At 39.1% G+C, this 27,271-nt stretch overlaps 1 protein-coding gene across 2 annotated transcripts in view; it reads right to left on the bottom strand.

The window, feature by feature from the left end:
- The window catches only part of LOC122801841 (hydroxyacid oxidase 2-like), a 458,779-nt gene that overhangs the window by 261,402 nt on the left and 170,106 nt on the right, over nucleotides 1-27,271 (bottom strand). For both annotated transcript variants that reach the window (XM_044071490.1, XM_044071489.1), the window contains exon 4: nucleotides 22,653-22,936. In XM_044071490.1, the coding sequence (XP_043927425.1) occupies nucleotides 22,653-22,936 (284 nt within the window). The remainder of the gene's footprint in view (nucleotides 1-22,652; nucleotides 22,937-27,271) is intronic.

The following is a 27,271-nucleotide window of genomic DNA, read 5'->3' as shown; positions in this document are numbered from 1 at the left end:
CACAATTATGCAAACTATGTCATACAGTTTGTGTATTTTGTTGTCTGTCTATTCCAGCTTGGGAGGTCACTTGCTTGGCCAGATACTCAGAAGCCTCTGTGAATGTGTGTGATTTATGGTAGTATGTGTGGGTGTCCTTACTGTGTTCTGTTAAGGGTATGTGTTGGTTGCGATGATGAGATGCATGTGTTAATCTACACCTCATGACTGTCCAGTCCAGTCATGACTGTAGACTGGACTGCCTTCCAGCTCTCCCCTGTAGCTGCATCCCAGACAATGTGTGGGGTGTGGTGTTAGGTGGGTTTGGCAGTGTACATGGCATAGAGATTGCATTCCTCCAGGATAGCCGCTTACACAAAGCTGACAGTAGTAAACACCAGTAGCTGACTAGTGGACATGCCTGTACGAGCATTCAGTACTAAGGTCTATATAAGAATATCGAAGTTTCAAAACTTCGAATGTTCTAATATTGACCCCTATTCAGTGAAAGCTAAAAATATGGAAGCAACAGAAAACCAACATTTTTCCTATGGAAAGATTTCGGTTCATTTCTGTTGCTTCGGTATTTTCAGCGCTGTAGTGGAAAGTTACGGGTTGGGTTCAGGTAAGTGTGTGATTAAGTGCTGGTTAGGATAGGGTTAGGGTGCGGGTTAGGTATGAGTGTGACTGTGTGGATATGATGGTTAGGGCAGGTTAGGTGAGTTAGGGTTAGGGCGCAGGTTAGGTATGTGTGCGATTGTGTGGACATGATGGTTAGGGTGGGTAAGGTGAGTTAGGGTTAGGGCACGGATCAGGTAAGTGTGCGATTGTGTGGACGTGAGGGTTAGGGTGGGGTAGATGAGTTAGGGTTAGGGCACGGGTGAGGTGAGTGTGCGATAGTGACGGACCTTAAGGTTAGGGTTTGGGTTAAGGTAAGTGGATAGTGTTGTGCATAGAGTTTAGTGTAGGGTTAGGTGTAAGATTTTAAGTGTATGTGTGTGGATTGCTGTTTGTTTGGTGTGCTTGTGTTGTATGTATGTGTTTTGGAACAGCAAATTTTTTCCCTAGGAAAAAAAATTCGCTGTTCTGTATGTTAGATGTTTTCAGCTTTCGCTGAATAGGGGTCAATATTAGAACATTTAAAGTTTTGAAACTTCAATGTTCTAATATAGATCCCAGTACTACAAGTACCAAGTACTGTATTTAGTGTACTTATTGCTTATGAAGATGTTTTAGACAGTGATGCTCACAAGTAATTATTTGTGTTATGGACGTGACAACACTGGCTATTACAGAAACACAGTAGCTACCTTTAGCAGCAATCTTCCTCTGAGGAGCACATCACATCCTGATAGTTAATTACAGATGATGCAAGTGTCTACAGGTCTGTTTCCTTTTCTAGGTATATACTCACATATCCACCAGAACCATGAACTCCATTGGGCACAGACACCCACTCCCCAAACAGAGTCATGTATCAATAGAATCTGCTGCCACTATCAACATGATCAGGATATAATCAGATAGTGTAAGCCATCACCTATGAAGCAGCTATTACACATGGGCAGCAGTCTCCTACATCTTACACTCCTACTGCAGATGTTACACTGGAGTTAAAGATGATATGCAACCTGTTTCATTACCAGTACTGTGCACTACCTTACATACAGTATTTGCAAGTGGCTGTTAGGTTGGCAACGAGAGGTTAGGCTACACAAACCTGAAAGTACAACCAGTGTACCTCTACTCTCAATATCCACTCTATGTAGGTGTGCACATAGCCATTTGGCCCAGCCCTGTAACAAGAGTCACTACACATTTGCATAACATGTGCACATACACAGCTGTTATTGCTTGCAAACGATACTAGAGAGGTGGATATTACATGTGTTATGTGCATGGATAGTTACCTAGCTCTTCCAGTTATCTTTGCTATCATGCTGCTAAACTGTCAGATGAATACAAGTCATATGTATCCTTTTACTGAGTATTGTAATTGCCAATAGACATAACTAATGTTTGCATAACATAACAGAAATGCTATGTAAAATGGAATACAGATTTGCCTAAATACTGTACATTACAGTTATTGGCACAATATTCCGCAATGCAAACCATATTTGCAAAGTAAGCCCACCTTTGACATGTTCATCTTACTTATACACACATACATATGTCTACTGTTACAATATATTGACATATACTATCCCCTGTTATAACACATACTTGTTGGACCAACCCTAAAACTGACAGTGGCTGGAAGAGAATTGGTGAGTTCCAAGCCCATATATATCATCCCTTGTAGTGTATGAGGAGTTTGCCTTGTAACCTACAGCAGTACACACATAGAATACTACAAGCATTAATACTGCTCAACAATACATCGCTACAAGATAGCTATTTCCACTATATGCATTGATTACACTGTAATTCTTACAGAACAGGTACTACATACACATTAATACTAAATGTTATACATACCTTCTTAGTAATTGGAGGTGTTATTGACTGATATATTACTCGTTTTCGGTTTGTGTTTCAGTATTTTGTACTGTTCTACAGGTAGATACAGATGGTTTGAATGTGTGATAAGGCATACTTTTATAGTTAGAGATCAGTGACATGTGCTATCCTGATAACCAATTGGTGTTCCTAAGTAGTTAATTACATGCACATCAGCTGTGCAGCTACTGCCTTAGCCAATACCATGGTAACAGTGGAGTATAATTGAGTACTCCACTTAGGCATTGTCCCTTTGCCTTACTTGTGAGGAAGATAGCCTGGAAGTGTAGTTTGAAATCTATTGCAACAGCTGTATGGAGACAAACACTAATATATTGTGTGTAATGCCTGGAGGATTTGGTCTAAATGTGAGTACTGCTGTTATATTTCTGAACATTGCTACTTGTGCAGGGTTTGTTGTACCTAATACTTCTGCATATGTTTCAGTCTGGCCAGGATGTTTGACCAGCTCAAGGCTGCATGGCTATGCATATGATGTTAGGGGGTTTACAGTGTGCTTACCAGACATATTTATTTTGGTGTTAATGTGTATCATACTGTGCTGATAATCAGTAATCTGTAACACTTCCTGGTGTAATTACTTTTCAACCCTCTGAAACGGGAATAGTTAAAACATACCCTGTAACATCAGCAGCTGTTCCATTGTATAACACCAACTATTTCACATGAGGCCATGTTAGTGTGTCTGTGTCCAGGTATGTTAAGGTTTCAGCAGATGTCGTACAGTGGGTGAATAATTGGTTATGGTATGACAGTATGTATTGTTGTAATTAGTTTGGGTGTGAGGGAGATGTTGGTGGGTGTACATAGCAGATGCAGGTATGTAGGAACCGCTTTTATACATCTTCTATATGTGTGTGGGGGTTCTTTCCCTATGTGAATACCTATCCCTTACTGGGCTAATACTATAGTTCTTGCAGGCTGATTCATTAAGGCACTGTTAAATGCTTCCTGTATAACATGCAGGTACTGGTAGTCCTTGAATCCTTTTGGCAATACATCAGAATGTAATAAAGTTTTATTAAATGAAAGCTGCCTGTGTATTTCTGTCATGGACATTTGCAGTCATTGTAGTTGTGTTGGTGAATGTGTTCATAGAGCATATTTGTAATAGTGTATTGGCATATACTCTTCATATGTTATGTTCATATTGTTTGAGGGGGGCAGAATGTGTGATTGCTATGGTCCATGTTATACTCAGATATGAACGCTTCTGATGCTGTATACACACATGTATGTATGTGTGTATGTGTGTGTATATATATATATATATATATATATATATATATATATATATATATATATATTTATATGTAAATATAGATATATAATATATATTATTGCATACATTTATCTGTAGCTCCATAGATGTGTAGATGTTTTTAACCTATCTATATATCTACATATATATGTATATCTCTATATGTCGACATGTATCTATGTATGTCTCTCTCTCTCGCTATATATAAATATATATATATATATATATATATATATATATATATATATATATGGTTCTACCTCACTTCAACGACACGCCAGAACATCGACAGGGAAATCGCGAGCCCCAGAAGATCAACAGCGCAGAAGACCGACGCGACGGGACCTAGAAGATCGACAAGCAGAAGACCGACCCGACGGATGAAAGCACCGACGCTGCTGAGGATGGGAAAGACATGGGGAAGTAGTGTAGACGGTAGTGACGGACGTTAGGGTGCGAGTAAGGTAAGTGTGGATAGGGGTGGGTTAAGTGAGTTAGGTTAGGGCCGGTTAGGGAGCGGGTCAGGTAAGTGATTGTGTGATGGTGTTAAGCGGGATAAGTGAGTTAGGGTTAGGTTGGGTCAGGTAAGTGTGCGGTAGTGATTGTGTTTTGGTTAGGGCGGGATAAGTGAGTTAGGGTTAGGAGGGTCAGGTAAGTGTCGGTAGTGACGGACCTTAGGGTTAGGGTTGTTAGGTTAGGGTTGTAGGTAGTTGTGTATGTAGATTTAGTGTGGGTTTGTTGTGTATGTTTGGTGTGTATGTTTGTGTTGTGTTTTGGGCGGATGTGTTTGGTTGGTGAGTGTATGAGGTTTCGTTGTTTGTGTACCGTCGGTTATTTGTCGGGCATGTGGGATTTCGTGTTTTGTACTGTCGGTTATGTGGTTTCGGTGATTGCGTTGTCGGTGTTGTGGTGTTTCGTTTATGTGAGGTAGAACCATATATATATATATATATATATATATATATAGAGAGAGAGAGAGAGAGCATACACCTTACAGGTTTGTCTTATTTCCACACAATCCTCCCTTTTGTGTTTTAACCTGTCTGAATACACAACTGGCATAGGTACATCTCAGATAGCTTAGTGGTAGGTTACTCTGAGGATGGTGTACATGGCTGCAGGTTCTAATCCTGGAAGGGGATATTGTTTTGCCTCTCAGAGTAGGCATTGGTAGGGAAAGTGTGAATAATGCACATTTAAGCGATTGTAAGCAGGTTTCCCCTTGGACTGTGCAACGTTAACCAAAGATTAAACCTGTGAAGCGCTTATCCATTTAACCGTGTTTAAGCGCCACTTACTGTTGCGCAAACCCACACAAACCCACTTACAACTGCTTAAAAGTGCTTTAATCCACCTGCATCCAACAGCCCTTATTCTGGCCCTCAAAATAAATTAACAGCCCTTGCATGTCTTGAACCCAGGACCATGAACACCACAGTCACTGACTTTACCACTAAAGCATCTGAGATATGTACAAGTGCTATGGTGTTTAGAATATACATTTTACTACAGGCATTCCTCACTACTGAAAACAAATGTGACAGTCAGTTGGTGTACATATGTATGATACATGTTAATGTTCATATGTTTGTGGAATTAGATGTTGCAATGTGACATGACAGGGTGTATTATGGATGAGAATGGTTCTTGTTTTGTGTCCTTTTTAAATTGTCCCCATACTCCATGTATATCCCTCCAATTCACTTACTGAACATCCAACCCAGGCTCTCCTCGATGCATGATTTCATTACCCATCATTCCTCCCCCACCACAATCTCCACATACACAACAACCATCCCTTCTATGGTGAATTAGGTTAATATTAATGGTTATAATAACAGAGCTGCATGTGTTTTGTGTACACTTCAAGTCCTTTGGATTGCTTCTGTGTCATGAAGTGTGTTCATAGATGTTTATATTTATGGCTATAGATGTAACTGTATATATATATATATATATATATATATATATATATATATATATATATATATATATATATATATATATTTATATCTATGTGCAGACATCACTGATATATATATATATATATATATATATATATATATATATATATATATATATATATATATATATATTTATTTAGTATTAATTTGTAACAGTTATACATATGTAGACTTGTATATGTTGATTCACAAACTACAGTACATTACAATGTACTGTACATATGGGGGGGTGACATAATAGTTAAGGTGTTTACCTTAAAGACAAAAGGAGCAGGGTTTGATTTTCACATGGTGTAAATGACTAGGCTTCAAATGACCCAAAAGGGCAGTTAACCTAGTACTAATCTATGAACCTAAGAATCTATATGTACACAAAGTGACTGTCCCATTTGTGATCAGTACTGTGGAATGCCTATAGTATAAGGTGTCTAAAGACCATGGGACATGTATACAGCTCAGATGGCTTAGTGGTAAGTCTCATGAATATAGTTTGCATCATCCAGGGTTTAACACCTGCAATGCTTTAAAAAGTTATTTTACTCCAGAATAATGCTCATTTAAGCAGTTGTAAGCATGTTTAAAAGTGTTTGTGTGACATTAAAGCAGCAGTTAAACAGTTAAACAAACTTTAAAATGTATAACCTGTGCACGCAAACACGGCCACATTTGCTAACTACTCAGGATATATACATTTCAGTGAAGTAACATCTCACTATGTGCATACATAACATTACATTTTCTGTTGACTTTACTCTCCAGCACACATGGGTTTATATGGGTGCTTCAAATGTTTATTATACTGACAAATACTACCTATATATGCAAGCTGTGGTTAAGGTATACTTTTTAACATGATAAACATCCCTAACCTTATTGGGATTTGAACCTCGAATGCACAGATACTATGCAAATGCTGTAACGATTACACTATTGACATTAACATTGCTTCCACCTATTTCCTATTTCCTATTTAGATGATTTATATGTGTAAGCTAGGCTAAGCAAAGGGCGGAGGCGTCCAAACCCACTGAGCTTCACTTACTGTTGAAATAAAAACATATAACAAATGAAATGAGAGAATATAAATTACATTCCTAACTACATTAGGCATAGCCCCTCACTGACACACTTCAAGGGAAACTTTGATGTATGAATGGGTAACAGAATATACACCCCTGGGATCACGTGTCCCAGAACCATACAGCCACGGGGTGGCGGAGCCTGTCCAGTTAGATAGCTGCAAGACCTGTTGGGGAAATTGAATGGTGTTGATTTTTCATGTTAACATGCCCTCTTTAGATCACTAAGTGCTCCTATCACCCTCCACCACCCCAGTCAGCTTCCGGCAACTCTGCCTGGAATCACTTCATTGGCTATGCTTGACAGAGGCTCAGTTACTTCATCAATGGTGGGAGAAAGCCAGCACACTGTAGCTATGCTTCTAATTGCCCTTGGGCAGATAGCCTACTACCTATCTGTGAAACTCTAAAGTGCAGGCCGTCACAGCCATAATATGTGAATAAACAGAGCTTTCAGATCACAATATACAGTGAAATATCACCATGTAGTCAGAAAAAAGTTAAGTACAGCAAGAACTTACAGAACACTGATACATAATCACTAAAAAAGCCTATCTTGGAAGCTAGAAGACTTGTATAAGTTTAAGGCTTTCTATTGCTTACCAGTAGGTTACCTACAGTAAAGATGAGAAACAAGCACAGATGGGAAGCATACATGCAACACTACCATACTGGCTTATGTGTCAGCCTTAGGCTTTGGAATACTGGCCAAGGCTATTGGTGCCCCCATGGTGCCTTTTTTAGGGAAGTCTCAAAGGTGAATCCCACCTCCAGAAACAGCACAATAGCAGAATCAATGAGGGTTATGCTACTCATCACCAGGGATTGTGATCACAACATACACACACTCACAGCACTCCTCAGTATGGACAACGTCAACATCTGTGCAGTAACTGAGACCTATTTTAAGGCTTCTGAGAGTACACCAGCACTATCAGACTACAACCCATACCACACATTTCGGCCAGAGAAAATGGACTGACACAGACATGGAGGGGGTGTATCCATATTCATCAGGGATACCTACACCTCCAGGTTAGTGGGGCAGCATGATACCTCTGAGATCATCCATGTGCAGCTAACATAAGCCACAACTGCAATGCAAACTGTGGCCTGCTACAGGTCACCCTCTATGACTCAGGACCACCACTCCACCTACCTGGAGACAGTGGAAAACATGTCAGTCCTACCGGACACCCTGATATTGGTCGATGTCAACTACCCTACCATTAACTGGGAAACTTACTCAAGTACTCACTTCCAGGCCCAGTGCGTCCTGGAATTTATCACCTCATATGCTCTGTATCAGATGGTAAATGCCCTAACAAGGGGTGTAAACATACTAGAAGTGGTAATCACCAACATGGGTGACAGGTGCACCACAGCAGAGGTAAACCGGTCACTGGTTAGATCTGACCATGAACTTTTCACTGTTTCCACACCCAACCATCTCCCCCACCTACAGAAACCACAGTGTATATCTTTCCTACAGATAAATTCATGCTACTAGAGACAGGGTGGGGGGTTTCGCAGCCCCCACGCTAAGGGAAAACACTGCTCAAGATACAGACAGATTTACAAATGCACTCTATAAGCACCTACAAGGATGTATGGATCATGCCATCTCTGATAAACCAAGACTCACTCCTACTAGACAAGGACACCAGTCTGGTGGACCCCTGCAATAAACAGGCTATACAACAGAAGTAGGACAGTAGTCCAGAAAAACAGCAAATCTCAAGAAGGGCAGACATCCATGACCAGTATTAGTAAGAAACGTAGGTCCCTCATGAAATCATCCAAGGCTAACATCAACAGGAAAATAGGCAGGGATTCGAAGGATAACCACAAAGCCTCCTTTGGCTATGTCAAGGATCTAAGTGATAACACATAGATTTGCACTGTGCCGGTGCAATATAGCACATAATATACTGACCCTACTGATATCGCCAACATCCTTGCAGATACATTCAGTGAAAACTTCACCCCCTAAAGAGCCCACAACAATACCCCAAAAAGTACAGTATCCCACACATCAGAGACACACAGGTGGAAATGGCCCTCTCTGACAGCAATACAAAGCATCAATGGAGGCAGATGGTGTCCCAGACTGCATATTGCAAACACTACAAGACAAACTGACCCCCCACCTAATTAAGCTTTTCAACCTCAGCCTCTCCACAGGTTACATGCCCATACAATGGTGCATGGCAACGGTTATTCTACTCCACCAAGGTGGAAACACAACTGACCGTGGTAACTACCACCCCATAAGCCTGACTAGCCTGGTTTGCAAAGCTATGGAGTGCATCCTCGTGGCACTCATTAACAAAGACATTGGTAACCTCCAAACACTTGACCCAACCCAGGTCAGCTTGGTTGAGTGCAGTACATGCCTACTGAACCTGTTTGACATCTTACAGACAGTCACCAAGATGTTAGATGAGGGGTTAGGTGGTTCACACATACTATCTGGACCTCGCCAAGGCTTTTGACACCATTCCCCACTCAGGTATTATTGATAAACTCTCCAGCCTGTACATACACCCATACATTGCAGGATGGGTTGCCAACGGGCTTACACACAGAACCCACATGGTACGCCTAGCGGTCTCCAGGTCCAACTCTTAAACAGTCATGACTGGTGTCCCACAGGACTCAGTCCTGGGACCCCTACTGTTTGGCATATACTTCTTAGAGGTACAGGCAAACACAGGTAGACTACGGCAGACCATGTTTGGCAATGACTGTAAACTGAGAGCCATACTTGACAGTCCAGCTGAAACAGACATCTATCAAGGGGCCTCACAGAGGCCAACACAGGGTGTCAAAGTCTTGGCCTCCAGCTAAGTGTCACAAACTGCATGGTCATTCCATTGTGGAATATTAAGCACCCACATATTAACACATATGTGGCAGACACTTTAATACAGACAAGGTAATAGGGTATCTGGGGACTAAGGTAGATAGTGATCTCTCCTTTGACAATCATATCTCCAGAGTAGTTAGGACATCCTTCTATGTAGGCCATCTGATTACTACAGGGTTCGCATCTAGACATACTGAGGTTATAGTGTCCCTTTACTCATCACTCATCAGTCCCATCATAGAGTATAGTAACCCATTTGGGATGTACCTCAGAAGACACATCCAACAGCTGGATGGTCCACGAATGTACCTCGCCAAGAGGATCACTGGTCTCAAACATATGTCCTATGCACCCAGACTGAATAAACTCTTACTTTACTCAGTGGCATCTCGTTTACTCAGAGATGATCTCTGCTGGCCAACAAAGCCATGTCAAACTCAAGCTTAATGGATATGCTCCACCTATGGGAATCCCTGTCACAGTGAGCCACACGCTGTAGTGAGCTGAACCTTGTCACAGCAATAACTGGAAGATGCTGGAGGGATGAATTCCTATCACAGAAACACCCCATACTTTTGAACAGCATCCCTAATTACATTATACAGAGCCTCTCACTAACAGTCTTCAAGAGAAACCCTGAAGAGTGGATGGGGAACGGTAGATGCACCCCAGGGATCCCGCCATTGGCTGTGCTCCACAGAGGGGCAGTTAATTAATCAATGGGGTGGCAAAAGCTGACACATTTTGGCTAGGCTTATGAATGCCCTCAGGCAGTTAGCCAAGTACCTACCTATGAACCTATACATACAGTATCAGCACATGCTGATAGCTTAATTTACTGTTCAGGTGTTGACTTACCTTGTGCCAATAGCAGTTGAGGGCTGCCTATGTTGGATGCACACAGCAGACTGCCTATACATGACAATTTACAGGTAGTCTTGTGTATGTGCCATCCATTTTTACTGTGTGTGTAGGTGGAGAAAGATGTCAGTCCCTAGGTGCCTACACTGTCAGTGTGTGTGCTATGCATTCTCTTCTTGCCAAGACATGGGCATACTGGGCACGCCTCCATCTGCCTACTGGGGCTGGCTCAGGGTGTTCATTTTCTGAGTACCTCTGTGCCTGTGGGGCCCTTGGCAATGGTGGTGGGCTGTGAGGGCCTTCACCATTCTGTCCCTGCTGTAGTTGTTTCCGCAGGATCATATTGTGTAGCATGGCACATACTATGAAGATGTGGGTATATGTGCCTGGAGAGTACTGCAAGGCTCCACCAGATATGTCCAAGCAATGGAACCGTGATTTAGGCATCCCAAACACACACTCTATGATGATTCTGGTTTGTGCGTGTGCCTCATTATGGCATTCCTGCATGGGTGTGTGTGCATTTCTGATGGGAGTCATCATCCACGGTTCCAGTGCATAGCCAGCATCACCCACCAGGTGGCCATATGGGATGTCCCCCCTGGCAAATACCTGATACAGCTGTGAGGCATGCCAAATGTGGGAGTCGTGATAGCTTCCAGGGCTGCCAGCACACACATCCATGATAATGTCCTGGGCATTGCACACGACCTGGCAGTTGATGGAGGGGTATCCCTTGTGGTTTATGTAGCATCTATCCTGCTCACCGGGTGGTGACTTGATGTGTATGTGTGTGGAGTCTATTGCACCCAGTACCGCCGGGTATTCTGCCACATGGTGGAAGAGACACATATTGCTGGCTAACTCTCCTGCGTTCGGGGAAGAATATGTGCTTATTGACATGTGGTAACATGGCATTCAGGAACTGGTGAAGTACCCTGGATGCTGATGCCTGTGAGACCCCCATGATATCCCCAGTTGGCCTTTGAAAGGTACCTGTAGCTAGTATTCTCAGGCTTACACATACCTTCGTGTCCACTGGGATGGGTTCCCCTCTGTTTGTTCTGGCTCTGAGGTGTGGCCGGCACAGTTACACAATTTGCTGTAGGGTGTCCCTGTCCACCCTGCAACACTCTACTATCTCCAGATCATGTAGCCCCTGGTAGGTTACCCTGGGTCTGAGCACTCTTCTCCTCCTCTGGTGCTTGAGGTGGTTGTCCACATCATCCTCCACACCACCTTCAGTCTCCAACATATGCTGGTGGATCAAAGCTATGGCAGCCCCTATCATGTACATACTAAAAGTTCCCTGTCTGTATACACCAATGGTGCAGAGTGTATGGGAATACACAAGTGTGCCTGAGGTGCTTTCACACTTTATACTATTTTGCTATGGATGCTGCTGATGTCATTGGGTGTGTATCAGCAATTCCAGCTGCAGGGTATCTTAATTATGGGTTTTACAGTGAGTACTGCAAGTGTGGGGCCTTTAGTGTGGAGTTATGCTTGCCTGCCTTGACTAATCTGTTGCCCTTTAATTCACTTTTAAACCTGGATCCCCTCTCATTATCAGGCATACATCCACCTGCCATCTTTCTTGTTTTGTACTTTCCCTACCCAGTCATGTGTTGAAAAATGTGTCTTGTAGCTGATATACTGCAAATCCACTTTGTTCTGCTGTGACACTTTACTGCTTTCTTTGCAATACAGCCCCTCCCCTTTCCCGTTCTGCAGGAGGCTGCTTGCAGCCTTGTTAGATGTTGTCAATGGCCCACTGTAGGTTCCTAGATGTTAATTAGTCATTTGTACTCCAATTTCCCTGCTGCAGCATTTCCTTATTTCTTTCCTATATATTTCCTGTTTCAGCTCCAGTGTATGCCGCGCAAACCCATTTACTAGGTTTAAGCACGTTTTCATCTCCGTTCACATGCATACTCAGTTACCTTGTGTAGTCTCAGCTAAGCAAAGCTATAGCCAGTTCAACACACCCCTATCCTGCAGCTTTGTGTAGCTATGGGCAAATCGGATTAGCAATGCTCCAATGTGCTTACAGCAAAGGTGACACACCTCTCTCTTGATGTCATCTTTATCTCAAGGGCACACCTCGGTGTTATAAAGCTACGTTGTGAGGTGCATCCTTACACCAGCGGGGAATCTGTGATTCACTATTACTCCTCTCATTTGCATGGCATTGTCTACTAATTCCTAGCTACCACTCATAACACTGTCACAGCCCCTTAGCAACCCTTGTGCCATGGTGTGGTGTAGCGTGCCTGCCATTCACTACAATAGGGAAATCATGATATGTGTTACATTGCAATTTTATTCTATATTTTTCTATTTTCCTTGCGATCCCATTTGCGAGCCGCTGCCCTGCACCTCCACTTCGCAATGGTGCAAATATAAATATTAAATGTTAATTTTATATCTTGTACATTTCTTTTATGCCAATGGCTATATATTTAGCCATTGGCATATATTAAAAATATAATACATGTGTTTGGTCGGCTGTCATGGCTCCGATTTTATGTTTGCAAAAATGTAAACCGTTTTTTTACGGTTTACATTTCTGCATGCTTACACTACACCTGCACCACTTCCTGGATCACTACATACCTTCATTTGCATGCTACACTGCTGCACATGGGTTAATTAGTATACAGGGCACGGGAGCTGTGCAGGCGTAGGGTACTCAGGTAGTGCACGTGGGAACAGCTCGTACCTGATCGCTCGCAGGCCATATTTGGTGTTGGAATGCCGACGCTACGCCTGCACCTGGTGCAATCTTCATGAATCCTGGGGACTATTTTACAAAGAGCAAGATAGATTGAAAGGGGGTGGGCATTTTTGTATGCTGGTACTATAGAATATAGTGGGATGGCCAATACATTTAAATATTTGAAGGAGAGTGATTTCACAAAATGTTAACTTTGTGCTTACTCACACCAGCCAGTGAAAGGAGAGAGGGAAGGAAATATATGGTCAAATTAACATAATGGGCGGGCAACTAGAAAGACAGTGGTGTTTAAGAACACAACAGTAACAGGGTGGAGGAGTGGGAAAAACGTCTGTCTGCCACAAGAGACACAGCTGTGGTCTCTTTTCAAGTTTTAATATGCAATTAAAAGCAGAATATAAGTAAAACACAGTGTAAAGAAAGCAAACCACAGTATACAAAATAGAAAAAGGAAATAAAGTAATACAAACTACAAGAAATCAAAAGCAAACTAACCTCTCCCTGACAGCAAGCTGTGGCAGAGTCTGGGTGAACTTTTCCACTAAAGCTATGAAATGTCAAAGAAGGGGAAGGATTAATCACTGCATGCTCGAAAAAATATTTAAGGTTTGTGCCTGTTTTATACACAAAATGTCGTTCATAACCTATAGCTTCCATTATGCCTGGGTTTCCCTTAAATATTACCCAATTTTTAATAATTATATTTTTAATTTCTCTTGCTCCAGAAACAAAGGGAACTACTATACTTCTATTATACATCTGTGAGTTACATGAACTTCCTTTAGGGGGCATTTGGGGGCAGTTGTCCCCTAAAAGTGGTTTGTATTTTGTTCCCCATCCTGATATCACTTTATCACAAATGTGATTAATAAGGGATTGGGGGTAACCCCATTCTACAAACATTCCCATGATATAACTTATTTCAACTTTAAAATTTTCCAAATTAAAACACGTCCTGGCTGCCCTAACCAACTGCCTCTTAAAAATATTATTTTTAGTGTAACCAGGATGATTGCATTGATAATATAAATAATTTCTGGAAAATGTATCCCTCCTATAGATTTTTGATACAAAAGTACAAGTCTCTCTATCCTTAGAGAAAGTTAAGTTAAGATAGTCTATACTTGTATGAAGTGGCACTGTTTAAATGTTCCACAAATGTTATAGGTTGTCGTGATGTCTCTTTCCACAAAATAAAGATATTGTACAAAAATCAAAGGTATGTAAACCAGTGGTGGGAAAATTCTCTATTAAACACAAAGTTGGATTCCCAGGGATAAAGGACTAAGTTGGCATATATAGGTGCACAACCTGCATCCATCGCCATACCTTTAGTCTGTTTAAAATATTCACCTTCAAAAGTTAAATAATTTTTAACCAAAATGAGCTCCATCACACTAATAATAAAGATGACCATTGTTTCATTCAAACTTGTCAACTTTCTTATGGCTTCATAAAATAAGTTTAATACTTCTTAATGGGGAATAGATGTGAACAAGTCAACAATGTCAATAGTTGAAAAACAACATTCCTCAATGTACCAGTCTTTATTGATTTTTGCCAAGAAATACTAATAATCTTTTAACAGACAATAAATAGGCTTCACTGAATCCTTAAGAAGACTGTCTATAAACACACCCAGGGGATAGGTGAGGCTGTTGTGTGTGGCACTTATAACTCTAAAAAAAGCATGGATAATATTTTTATGGACCTCTGAGATCCTGAAAGCTGCAGGGATAAGTAGGTGTTCCATTTTTAAAAAATCAAATAAATCCTCAGAGATAGCACCTTGTAAAAAAGAATCTTCCAGAAATAATTGAATCTTCCTATGAGCTGCAAAACTTAATTCCTAGATGCTATCTGATATTTGTCCATGTTATAAAATATTTCAAATAACTGATTTATATAATCTGTCTTATCAAATAATACCACTCCCCCACTCTTGTCTGGTTTCATTATTCATACACTAAGGTCCTGCATTAATTGATATTCCTCTCTTGACATGTTATAAAGTATTTTCCTTTTACTATTAAGAGTAGAATGTATATCCTGACAACAGGCCTTTTCAAAAACAACAGAAATGGATTAAGGGGAGGATTAACACAACTCTTTTTCTTAACTGTTAAGTTGTTTAGAATAGTTTTATTGTAACTTCCTTGTACCTTAAAAATAACTGAAGATTTAGTTTTCTAGTGAACAGTCTAAACTGAGTTAAAACATCTACCACCCCTACTTTAAAAGCTGGAACAAATTTAAAACTTTTCTTAAAAAATGGCAAAGTGTACTTTATTCACCTTCACATCAGTGTTGTTAAATAGGTTAAAACTTTGATATGTATTTAGTGGTGGCAACTTTCTCTGCTATCTCAGATACACTAAAGCTGCCTGAGTGTCAGACTATGCACTTTGATTTTTTTTTCTGCAGTCTTGGGGGGGGGGGGGTAGTAGTGGCTAAGATGACAGCACATAGTTTATATCTTTTAATAAGTATTTTGAAAGCTGCTGCTGACAAGACAGAACACCAAGTTACTGTAGATGAAGCCATAGGCATGGACGGCAAAGGTGTGGTGGCTCCTCCCTTGCTGCTTTGCAGTGCTGTGTGGGTATATTCCTCATGTGATGGTGTAGCATGACTACAGGCACTATATGTGAAGATAACACATGTCTATTGCCAATGTGGCCACTTATGATAAGCTACCACAGCACACAAAGCTGCTCATGACAAAAGCTGGCATGCAGGAATGTTCAGCACCCTTTCCTGCATACAGAAAGTGGTCTGCATCCTGCATGCTTTAAGATACTTGTACACAACATGTGGGAATATCTTTGGGACTAAGAAGGTGAAAAAACAAGGTACCAGATATATCAATAAAAATTAAGTACTTCCAGAGTGACTTGTGGATTTATTTTAGTTTGGTTGAGTTTATGCTGTATTGGTTGGTGTTTTTCATGGCACAACACATGTATTCAGACCATGTTATACAGATGTATCTTGGACAATACTTATTCAATGCCATTATGGCATGATACAAAGTCAGAAGTATTTAGTGGTTGCTGTTGGCAGAGTGGAATCTGGTGTGAACGCATTCTAGATGCTCAGTAAGAGGAGCTAATATCTGTCATGTAGGTAAGGTTGACCAAACATCTGTTATGCTGCACAGCTTTCTGGCTGATTTTGAAACAATAAAAATTAGAGCTCCTGCTCTATTGGTAGTTCAGCCTATAGCCATTAAGGTGGAAGGTTACAGGATAAAAAAAAGCAGTATTTGGAAAGCTTTGTGGGGTAAATAATTAAGCTACATAAATAACTGGAGATGCCTCACTGGAAGCTGGAATGTGTAGAAAACAGAAACCAAAGAAAAAACTAAACTGCAGGTTCATAGTTATACCAAATGTCCTGAAAGTGCTGGATGTAAAAGTCTTGGAAAAAGCATAATTTCAGTGGTTAGACAGGTATGTCAGATTGCTTTATAGGGCAAACCAGACACAATAAATATAGTTGGATAATTGGGTGACCACGAGTTAAACCAAAGAGGCCGTTATCACATTTCAACTTTCTTTCCTATAAGACCAAACAGTAGTACCAGAGAAGAGTTAGACAGCTGGAGTATGCTGCACTGGTGGAGAAAATTCCACATGACACAGGACTACTGTCTGATACTTTGATATGGACAGAATATCTATGATCACATCAGATTATTTCTAAAGAAGTGGGATATTGTCTTATTCCAAGTCTATGCAGCTAAATACAAAACAGCTAGAAAGGCGTGGAGGTTTACTTCTGGAGTACAGATGAAGTTGTGATAACAGCAAAGAATATGGAAGGAATTCTGGAATGAAAAAACATTTACAAGGGAAGGAATGCATTACCAGTAAACTTAGGACAGAAGGAAAGACTGCTCCCAAATTATTTCACTAGCAGCTTAATTGGTGAAAAATGAAGGCGACAAAGTAAGTAAAGGAAGATGATTTGAGGAAAGCAATGTGGAAATAATTTCAGTCAGGGTTAAGGAATGCAGAGAGTGTGCTGGAAACACAGGAAGCAGCAGATGGGAGAACTATAATTTACCTTTTGGAGAGAGTGGGGTGAGGTGGACAGAAGGAGAATATCCAAATATGATGACTCAACATGGAGGGGGGCTATTGTTATGGAGCAACTGGCTCTGGTAAGCAAAATGTCCAGTTACTAATAAGCAAATGCCAAGTTTATATCTGGAGGCAAAGCAACCCTTAGCATGACATCTGCTAAAAGTTACGTTATTCAAATATTTGTTAAATATCTATATTCAAAGATCCTGCAAGATAGGCTTGAAAGTGTAGAGATGACCATTGGTATAATGCTGGTTACACCATTTGATGATTCTTCTGTGCATGTTAGCTGAATCATGTAGATTGCTGAAAAGCTGAGCCTTCAAACATGTTTCAGGTAGTGTAATGCTGGGATACAAACGCCAATAGAAAGGCAACTATGCAAAATCAATTGAGTTTTGATGAGACTAGGAATGGCTATTTAACACCAGACATTTAATAAAACAGAATAATGAAGAGGTAAATTGGTGAAGACAACAATAAGAATAAGGAGGGAGATTTTGAACTCAGTGGATTGGTAGATGTCTGAATGCTGTCATTTTTTTTTCAGATTTACCAGTATCAGTACTCACCTTTAAGTCAGATATCAGAGAGCAAGAGAAAGAGATGCTGTGTCTGTTTATATGGGAGGCGGCAAGCCTTAACTTGGAAGAGAGGTACATCAAGGGAGTTTACAAAGTAGGGAAGTTTAAAGGGTCAAGAGGTAGACAAGCAGGGAAGGGCAAGGACATATCAAGCTATTAAAGGGGAATGTGGAAAATATACCACCCAACAATGAGGAGAGAATGATGGATAAAAATGGGCAGGGCTTGGTACTTAGTGCAGTTGCAGAAGGCTAAGTCAATAAATAAAAGTACAGTGCATAAAGTGAAAGTGGCAGAGTGAGGTTGTTGCAGATACGCATTATGGGGTGAACAAGGAATCAACATGCTGGTAAGAAAAGGATGGTAAGAAGCAAGGAGGGGAGACCACAGAATTCGAGGTTAGGTAGTGACAGAGTATAAGAATGAATGGTTTAGGCAGAAAAGTAACATTAGCAACATGTAAGTATTAGACATTGATCAGCTGAAAATTATAGTATATTTTGTGAGGAATATAGGCATAGAAAAAATTAGAAATGGACCAGTAGGTAGTTATTTGATATAAGCAGATTAAATGCACATATAATATTTTATATATATATATATATATATATATATATATATATATATATATATATATATTTATATAAATATATATATAAATGGCTCTTCCTTAGAAGATTAACAGACCATTTGATCGACATTCATTTGGTTGACAGCTCATCTGGTCGACAACCAGTATTCATGACACTTAACAGGGATTTGCCCCCCTCCCCAATGTCATGCGACCCTGGAGTTGATATATATATAGTTGGGGAGGTGTGCCCCCCACATTGGGGTGTGGGTGAAGCCCCCCACCTATTTTCATTTAAAACATGACAAATTCAACAAAAACTACACATTTTAAATGAAAATAGGCTGTGCCCCCCACACCCCCCTAACTATATATATCAACTCCAGGGTCGCACAACATTGGGGAGGGGGGCAAATTCCCAGGTTTTTGCCATGAATACTGGTTGTCAACCAAATAAGCTGTCGACCAAATGAATGTCGATCAAATGGTCTGTTGATCTTCTAAGGTAGACCCATATATATATATATATATATATATATATATATATATATATATATATATATACATATATATAAAATCTATCTATATATATAATCTGTCCATGTAAAAAAATATATATATATATATATATATATATATATATATATATATATATATATATATATATATATATATATAGGTCCCATTTCAAACACCTAAGCGTAGATCTCCATAAAGCTCAGAACAGGAATTTTCCCTTTTCCTTACTATAGTGTGATTGCAGAGTTGGTATATTTAAATAGCGGGGGGTGTGGGGGTACAGGGGGGGCTTGCTGCATAAACGTGTAGTAATTTCTTTTTGTTTTTTTTGTTTTGTTTTTTTTTTTATTTTGTTTTTTTTTTTTTGAATGCTTGAAGTTTTAAAATTTCGGTCATATGGTCCTGGCCATATGAGATTCAAAATTTTGAAATTTCGATCATTCAATAGGGATCCATATATATATATATATATATATATATATATATATATATATATATTTTTTTTTTTTTTTTTGTCTAAACACAAGAGTGAACATTAAAACACCAAACCCACATTCCCCAAAACACAGAAGCTTGAACATTATGGGCTTTTACTGTGCTGAATCACCATACAGTGGGAAATGTTTTTTTACTCCTTTTCCCACTGTAGTGCAATCTTGGAGTTTGTATATATAATTAGCAGGAGGTATGGGAGGTGCAGATGGGCTGGCCTCCTCGTAAAAAAGATTTTGTGATCCTGGCATAGCTTTCAAGCTTCCAGGTTTTCAGTTATGTGGGTTTAAGGTTTTACCAATTGCTCTTGTGAACTTTCGATGTTTATACAGGGATATGGGTTCCATTTCACTTAGCAAATTTACAGTTCACCAAACTTCAAAGCAGTGACTCCTTTCTGCTGAAACTCACTTTTCCAAACACTTATTTTTCTGAATGAAAAGACACTGACAAAACACCAAAATACAAAAAAAAAAAAAAAAAACACACAAATACAAATTCTCTAATATTTCTGCAGGGGGCAAGCTCTCCTACAGCCCCCATGTGGGGGGGCAATGCCCCCCACACCCCCTGCAAATTATATATACCAACTACAAGATTGCACAACAATGACAGGAAGGATACATTTCCTGAAGTTCACTACACTGCGATCTCCATTGACAAGCAATGAGAGCTCTTAAAATAACTTTCCACATACTGCATGCATCTCTCCAAGAACACTGCACAATTACCTCTTTCCTAAAATGCCATCATATCTGTCAAATTCTTCAAGTGGTATGGTGTAAAAGAATGTACATGAACACTGTACCATTGTACTTGTCATAGTTACACTAACAGCTTAACTGTTTTGCTGAAACGAACGTCGAGCAGCTAAAATTTAGGAAAAGTGGAGTTTCTGCAGAAAGGAGTCACTGTTTTGAAGTTCGGTGAGCTGTAAATTCGATAAATGAAATGGGACCCATATATATATATATATATATATATATATATATATATATATATATATATATGTATGTGTATGTGTGTGTGTGTGTGTGTGTGTGTGTGTGTGTGTGTGTATATATATATATATATATATATATATATATATATATATATATATATATATATATATATATATAAACACACACAAACACAGAGATATGCTTTAAGATCACAAAAGAAAACCATTCAGTACAAACTCCTAGAAAAACCCAGCTAAGCTAGACTGCTCGTTGAATAATATTTTAAACATCCTGTAGTAGAGGTCCATAAGATATATGTAAATGACCCCTTAAGCACATATCAGTGTTTTAGCTACATTGCTTCTGAAATCCCATGACTTTTCCCATTTTAATTTTTATGTCTTTACTGGTGAATTCAGGCCAATAAAGCTAACCCCCAGTCATGCCAAGTTTCACTTTTTTTCTGAGATTTCTAATACAGTGTATGTGGATTGTTTGCTAAACCTTGGAAACAATTATCTTAAGACCAAGCCTGGTGTCTATAAACATTAAGGTGCCTGCAAAGTGTTCCAAATAACATCCAAAATAGAGTAAAAAGGTAACTCAAACAAACCATTCGGTCAAAACATGCAATGTTTAAAGCTTGCCGGGTTTAGCTTTATTGGTTTTCTTTACTCTGTATTATATACACTTCCCCTTCACAGTGGTTTACTGAGCTTATACACACATCATACCTCTCAACCTGCAGATATTGAAAATAGGAACAAATGCCCTTTAAAGTAAAAACATCCAGCTAAAATCTGGACATCTAAATGGTTTAAAATGTGAATACCACATAACATCTAACTCTTCCTGCTTCCAGTAGGAATGTGGTCTATCTAAACATTAGAGAGTGGCAAAATGATGGAAATATAATTATATTATCAAAGAAGTAGTGCAATCATTTCTTTAAATTATTGGTGCCACTAATATGTTAGTCTTGTAGTAGTTTTTTTTCTGTGTATTAAACAGCTTCAAAAATCATCTCTGATTATGTGGATTTTGAAAATTGTATGAAGGGGTAAATCAGGCCTGAAAATAGGGACATACTTCCAAAATTAGGGATGTCCTGAATCAGGCCTGAAAATCAGAGCATTCCTCCAAAATAGGGACAGTTGAGAGGTCTGATACCTGTCTTTGAACAGTACAAATTGTTATTTTTGCCACAGTCTGTGAGTACTAGCCTTACTTATTGTGCACTCAGCTTCTGAATCTTATCCCAAGTGCAGTGATGCAGTCATGCAGTCTGTAAATAGTACTAAAAGCTTCCTAAAACCTCAAATGTAGGAAGGAAAATGTTAGCATAGTCCTAAATCGACACCAACAAACAAACAAAACTTGCAGGAGAGATAGGTTCTTTACTCAAAGTATTTTTAAGCTATGGAATAGTTACCACTGTAGATCAAACAAAGTACTACTTTGACTACCTTTAAGGATTGTCTTGATGACAGTAAGGGTAGACACAAATTTACACCAGGGTTATCATGTACAGCTATGTTCAATTTGACAGGTGAATGCTATTAAATGCTTGCAAAGGGTATGCTTAAAGCTATGTATGGCTAGGTAGCTTATGGTCCCAGTGACCACTTGCCTCATATGTTTCTATATTCCTATGTTCTTATGTAACAGACACTGCCTATCATTTATAATTTTGTCAGATATTTACAGTAGACTCCTTCTTATCCATTCTTGCTAGGACTGGTCTTTAGACTGGATAAATTAATGGATGGTTAATCAGGCAAAAGCTTTACTCTTATTAACATGGCACTTTGGAATGTCTCGGCTTATCATTTTACTCATAAAATGTTAAAATATAAATGAACTTGCAAGTTCATTTTTGTTTCAATATTTTAACATTTTAATAGTAAAATGATAAGCCGAGATATTCTGAAGTGCATAGAGGACGCGAAAGTGCTGTTTCCTCTATCTTTTCCTATGGCCGGTTAAAGCAGTATCCGGTTAAAGCGAGACTGAATAAGAGGGAGTCTACTGAGATGTTATAAGAAACAACATTTTCAATGAAGACATCTCAAAATGTGTCACAAATGTCTTAAAGAGTATATTAGTATTCCTATTACATAAGTGTTTTATTAGAAAAACAAATGACTAGAAGGTTCAAAATAAGATAACTAAATCCAGTACCTCAAATGAGCTATCAAGATTTTTGACTTTTAGATGAGGTGGGAGCTTAAAGTTGTTTCGGATATCCTCTCTCCTTTTTCCAGGATAAGGAACATCTACAGTTAGTACAAGTGCTTTGAACCCAAGTTTTTCAACCCTCTGTATTAGTTGCTCTGAAAGCTTTCTGTTACGATAGACATAGAGCTGGAACCAACGAAGTCCATTTGGTGCAGCCGCTGCAATCTCCTCCACAGAACAGGTCGAATAAGTACTTGTGATATAGCAGATTTTCATGGCTTCAGAAGCTGTTTAAAGCAAAGAAGTCAATAACATCAGCTACAGTCTAATGAATAATAGCACATGGATAAATAAAACAACTTTACTCTTTATGTGTATAAGATTTTCTGTAGCTCATTAGCCCTGGGATTCAGTATTATATCTACACCATTCTGAGTGAGCAGACAACACAGGTATAACTCACACCTTCTTCCTCCTAATTGTAGCTTTCCTACTGATTTTCTTACAGTGTTAAATACTGACAGAAATTCATAAAATTTACCACAAAGTGTAGGCTTAGTGTGATCTTGCTGAGTGACTAGAAAGCACAAAAAATGTGGAATGGATAAAATATATATCATGTACACTTATTGTAGGGCTTATTGAATCTGGCACTAGGTCTACCCAAATGTTAGATAATTACTGTAACTATTACTTGCTGTCATATTAATGAAAAAGCATTATGTTGGTACTCCAGTATATATCATTTTTGTAGGGTCATGTGCTAGTTGAAAACTTTCTGGAAAATGCTTAATTGATATGAAAGTTCATTTGTTGGATGATGCATTGAACAAACTTTGATAAAAAAGAAAGTAACTTGTCAGAATCCACTGACATATCCTTGCAATTTAAAGTTTACTTGGCGTGTTTTTAAATATCTAAGAAAATATAACTATGTAGATACCATTTAGCTATATTCAGCTTTGCTACTGTTTGGTTGTTGTACATTGCTGTTAAAATAGCCCCCCCATCATCATCGTCATCACCATCAAAGTGAGCAGTGCTTCTGGACTTTATTTTTATTTATGTATGTATTTATTTATTTTATTTTTATTTTACATTTGTTGACCGGGCTAGTCTAACTGGATATATGTCCATTTTCAGTAGAGGCCCAGGGAGAAAAGCTCCACATAAAGTATACATCACATTAATAATTCAGTTTAAAGACATAAAAGTTCAATTAGCAATACTAGTCATAAAAAATAATAATATGTTCTTCAAAGTAGAAAAGCATATGTGATATAAGACAGTAGAACAAATTTTTTTTTTTTGTATTCCCCAACGGTCAATCACTGTGGGAAGGAAGTATTTAGAAGGATGAAGAGATTCTAGAACAAAGTTATAAGTAAGGAGCAGCAGGAGAGACTAGTTTAAGAGAACAGAGACAGGAGAAATTTGGTTAAGAGGTAGATACAGAGAGTTATAGGGGAGAAGACAGTTATGTTTATCTAGGGAAGAATAAGTCTGACATAGAGGTAGGAAGTGGACTATATGAGAAAACTGAGTAGAGGTGGAAAAGCAAAGGAAGAAATGGATGATAAAGATAATTGGATGAGAGAATATTAGTCTGGGTTAGTACAGGGACATAGCCAGTGGCTAGTTAGATATACTTAAGTTTATTTTTGAAAAGTGTAGAAGAAGAAAGAGAGGTAAGTTCAGAGGGCAGTAGGTTCCAGCTTTTACCCACTGCATTAGAGAAGAGGGAGTCATCTGCTTTATTGGGGGGTTTCTATACCAAAACCAGTAGTTTGTGGGCTGAGCGTAGATTTCCAAGATTGTTATATTGGCCGATAAGATTTGTGAGAACTGGTGTTTTTCCTGGATAATACAAGGTTTTATGGGTAATATTAGTTGTTGAAATAAAATCTGATTGTGCAGTTCAAGCCAGCCAAGTTGCTTCAGAATTTGGCAGTGGTGGGTTCTAAATGGGGAGCCAGTAGCAAATCTGGCTTTGCTATTATAGGAGATTGCAAGCTTGTTGAGATTAGTTTTAGATAGATTGGTGTATATAGGAGAGGCATAAAGGAGAGTAGAGATAAGGTGGGTAAGGGCAATGGTAGTTCTGGCTGTGGGAGTAAGGAAGGGTTTGATTTTGTAGAGGGAGCTGAGTTTACAGTTAACTGATTTTATTGTGGAGTTGATATGAGTATCATAGTTAAGACTATTATCAATAGTGACTCCTAAGAGTTTGGTAGTAGTGTCAGGAGAAATGACTGTGCCATTTTTGGATTTGATAGAGAAGTGAAATGAGGTAGATTTATGTGTAGGAGTAAATATTAGAAGTTTAGTCTTTTTTGCGTTAAGGAGGAGAATGCATTGTAAGAACCAATCTTCTATAAGCTCAAAGACTTTTTGGGTAAGGGACTGAAGTTCAGAAGATCCTGCAGCTGAGGATATTAGTGTGGCGTCATCAGCGTATTGTATAGTTACAGCTTGAGGGATGCTTATGGATAGATCATTTATAAAGATTGAGAATAGAAGAGGGCCTAAAATAGATCCTTGGGGGTATGCCAAGGGTGACAGGAAGAGGGGCAGATAGAGTGTTTTCCCAAAGCACTGCTTGTTGCCTATTATCTAAGTAGGACTTGAACCACTGTAGTGCTTGAGTATCTAGTGAGAGGGACTTGAGACGATTCAAGAGTAGTTGATGGTTGACCATGTCAAATGCTTTTGAAAGATCAATAAAGATAGTAGAGGATAGTGTGTAGTTGTTACGGTTTTTGTTAATGTGGTCAGAAAAAGACAAGAGGGCAGTAGTGGTGCTATGGAATGGTTGAAAGCTATGCTGAGAGTTGGCTAGCAGGCCATTTAGGAGAAAGTGTTCTAGTAGTTGGCAGTGGATGCATTTTTCCATTATTTTTAGCTATGGGCGAGAGAAGGGCAATAGGGCGATAGTTGGAAAGTTCAGTGGATTTGTCACCCTTATGTAGGGGAATAATGTGTGAGACTTTCCAGACAGATGGGATGGTACCTTCTTTAATGGTTCTATTTATTAGGCTAGAGATAGGATAAGCAATAACTTTGGCTGCTATTTGAAAATACTTAGCAGGTAAGAGGTCAGCTGAAGGGGTAGAGGGTTTGAGTTTCTGAATGAGGGTACAGATGAGGGATGTAGGGATGGGTTGGAGTTGGAAGGTAGGTGGAGGGGTAGAGGAGGGTGGGGTGAAGTAGAGGATACTGGAGATAGTGAGTTAGCAAAAGACTGGATAGCTTCAGTAAAAATATTATTAAAGGAGTCATCAATATGTTTGGGAGTGTCTTGGGTAATTCCAGATGAGGTGGGTATCTTAGAGCAGCCTGGTTGAAAGAGTCTATTGATTCCTGACCAAACTTTCTGAGGATTTCGGTGGTTGGTTTGTTGAAGTTGAAAGAAAAAGTTTTTTTTTGTCTAATAGTATAGAAGTTTTAGTAGAATTTCTGAGCTGTTGAAATTTTAAGCGATCAGCTGGATTTCTGGAAGAGCACCATTTGGCCTAAAGTTTGTTTCTTATAAAATATTTTGTTTAGTTTCCTTAGTAAGCCATGGTGCAGTTTTGGTGCTATTCCTAAGGATACAAGATGGGGCATGGTAATCTAGGATTTTAAGGAACTTAGTATTGAAGTATGACACTGCTTCCTCTAGTTGGAGGTGCTTTAAGGGTGACCAGTTACAAGCTCTCAGTTCATTTTGGAAGTGTTCAGGGTTAAAATGTTTATTGGAGCGAGTAGTTCTGAAGGTTATAGGGTTTGGTGTGTAAGTCTTTTGTCGTATTAAATAGGTTAGTGAGTGATCACTAATGTCATCAGGGAGGATGCCTGCCATATAGTTTGGGGAGTGTGTATTTATGAGGATCCAATCTAGGGTGGATTATTTTTTGGTGGGCTTATGAATTCTAGTAGGAGAGGTGATAGTTTGAGAGAAGCCATGTAGGTTTATATGGTTGGTAGGGTTATCAGATTTGCAGGTATTCCAGTCGATATTAAAGTAACCTAGTACAATGGTTTCTCGAGGATAATTAGTAGACAGCCAGCTTAGAATATTTTCAAGGGAGTTGATATTATTACCGGGGGAAGATATGAGCATAAAATATAGATGGACTTACAAGTGTTTAGTTGTAGCTTAGCAAAAATAGTTTCAGAATTGGTTTCAGATGGAGGGTAAGTAACAAGTATGTATGCATTTATGCATTTAGGTATGTATGTATGCATTTATTTATTTAGTTATTCAAGTGGAATTTGCTGTACTTTTCTGCAATAAGCATAAGTTACAAAAAAAGTCTCTGACATTGTTATGACCATATAGTTTTAGCTGTAAAATACCATTTCTACTACAGTGACAGCATGTCCAAGTTGTTTTCTATCTCTCTCTCTTAAACTCCTCAGAAAATGTGGTGACAAAGGATAATTTGGAGTCATGTTATCTGTTCTTTACCTTATCTCATGAATGAGTTGCCACTGTAAGCTAATTTGTATTTAGCTTCCTCATCTCCAAGACTGCCTCCTTTTTGTTCCATTCCATCTTAATTATTGAAAAGCAGTATAATCCCTTACAAATGTTAAATCCTTCAGACTATATGAATCATTGGTTCATGTTTTCAGTATTC

This window comes from Protopterus annectens, chromosome 5.part0 (genome assembly GCF_019279795.1).
Source record: "Protopterus annectens isolate FY-2018-M chromosome 5.part0, PAN1.0, whole genome shotgun sequence".
In the NCBI taxonomy this organism is placed as follows: Eukaryota; Metazoa; Chordata; order Ceratodontiformes; family Protopteridae; genus Protopterus; species Protopterus annectens.
The sequence above is the reverse complement of the archived record's forward strand: the minus strand, read 5'-3'. Positions and strand labels throughout refer to the sequence as shown.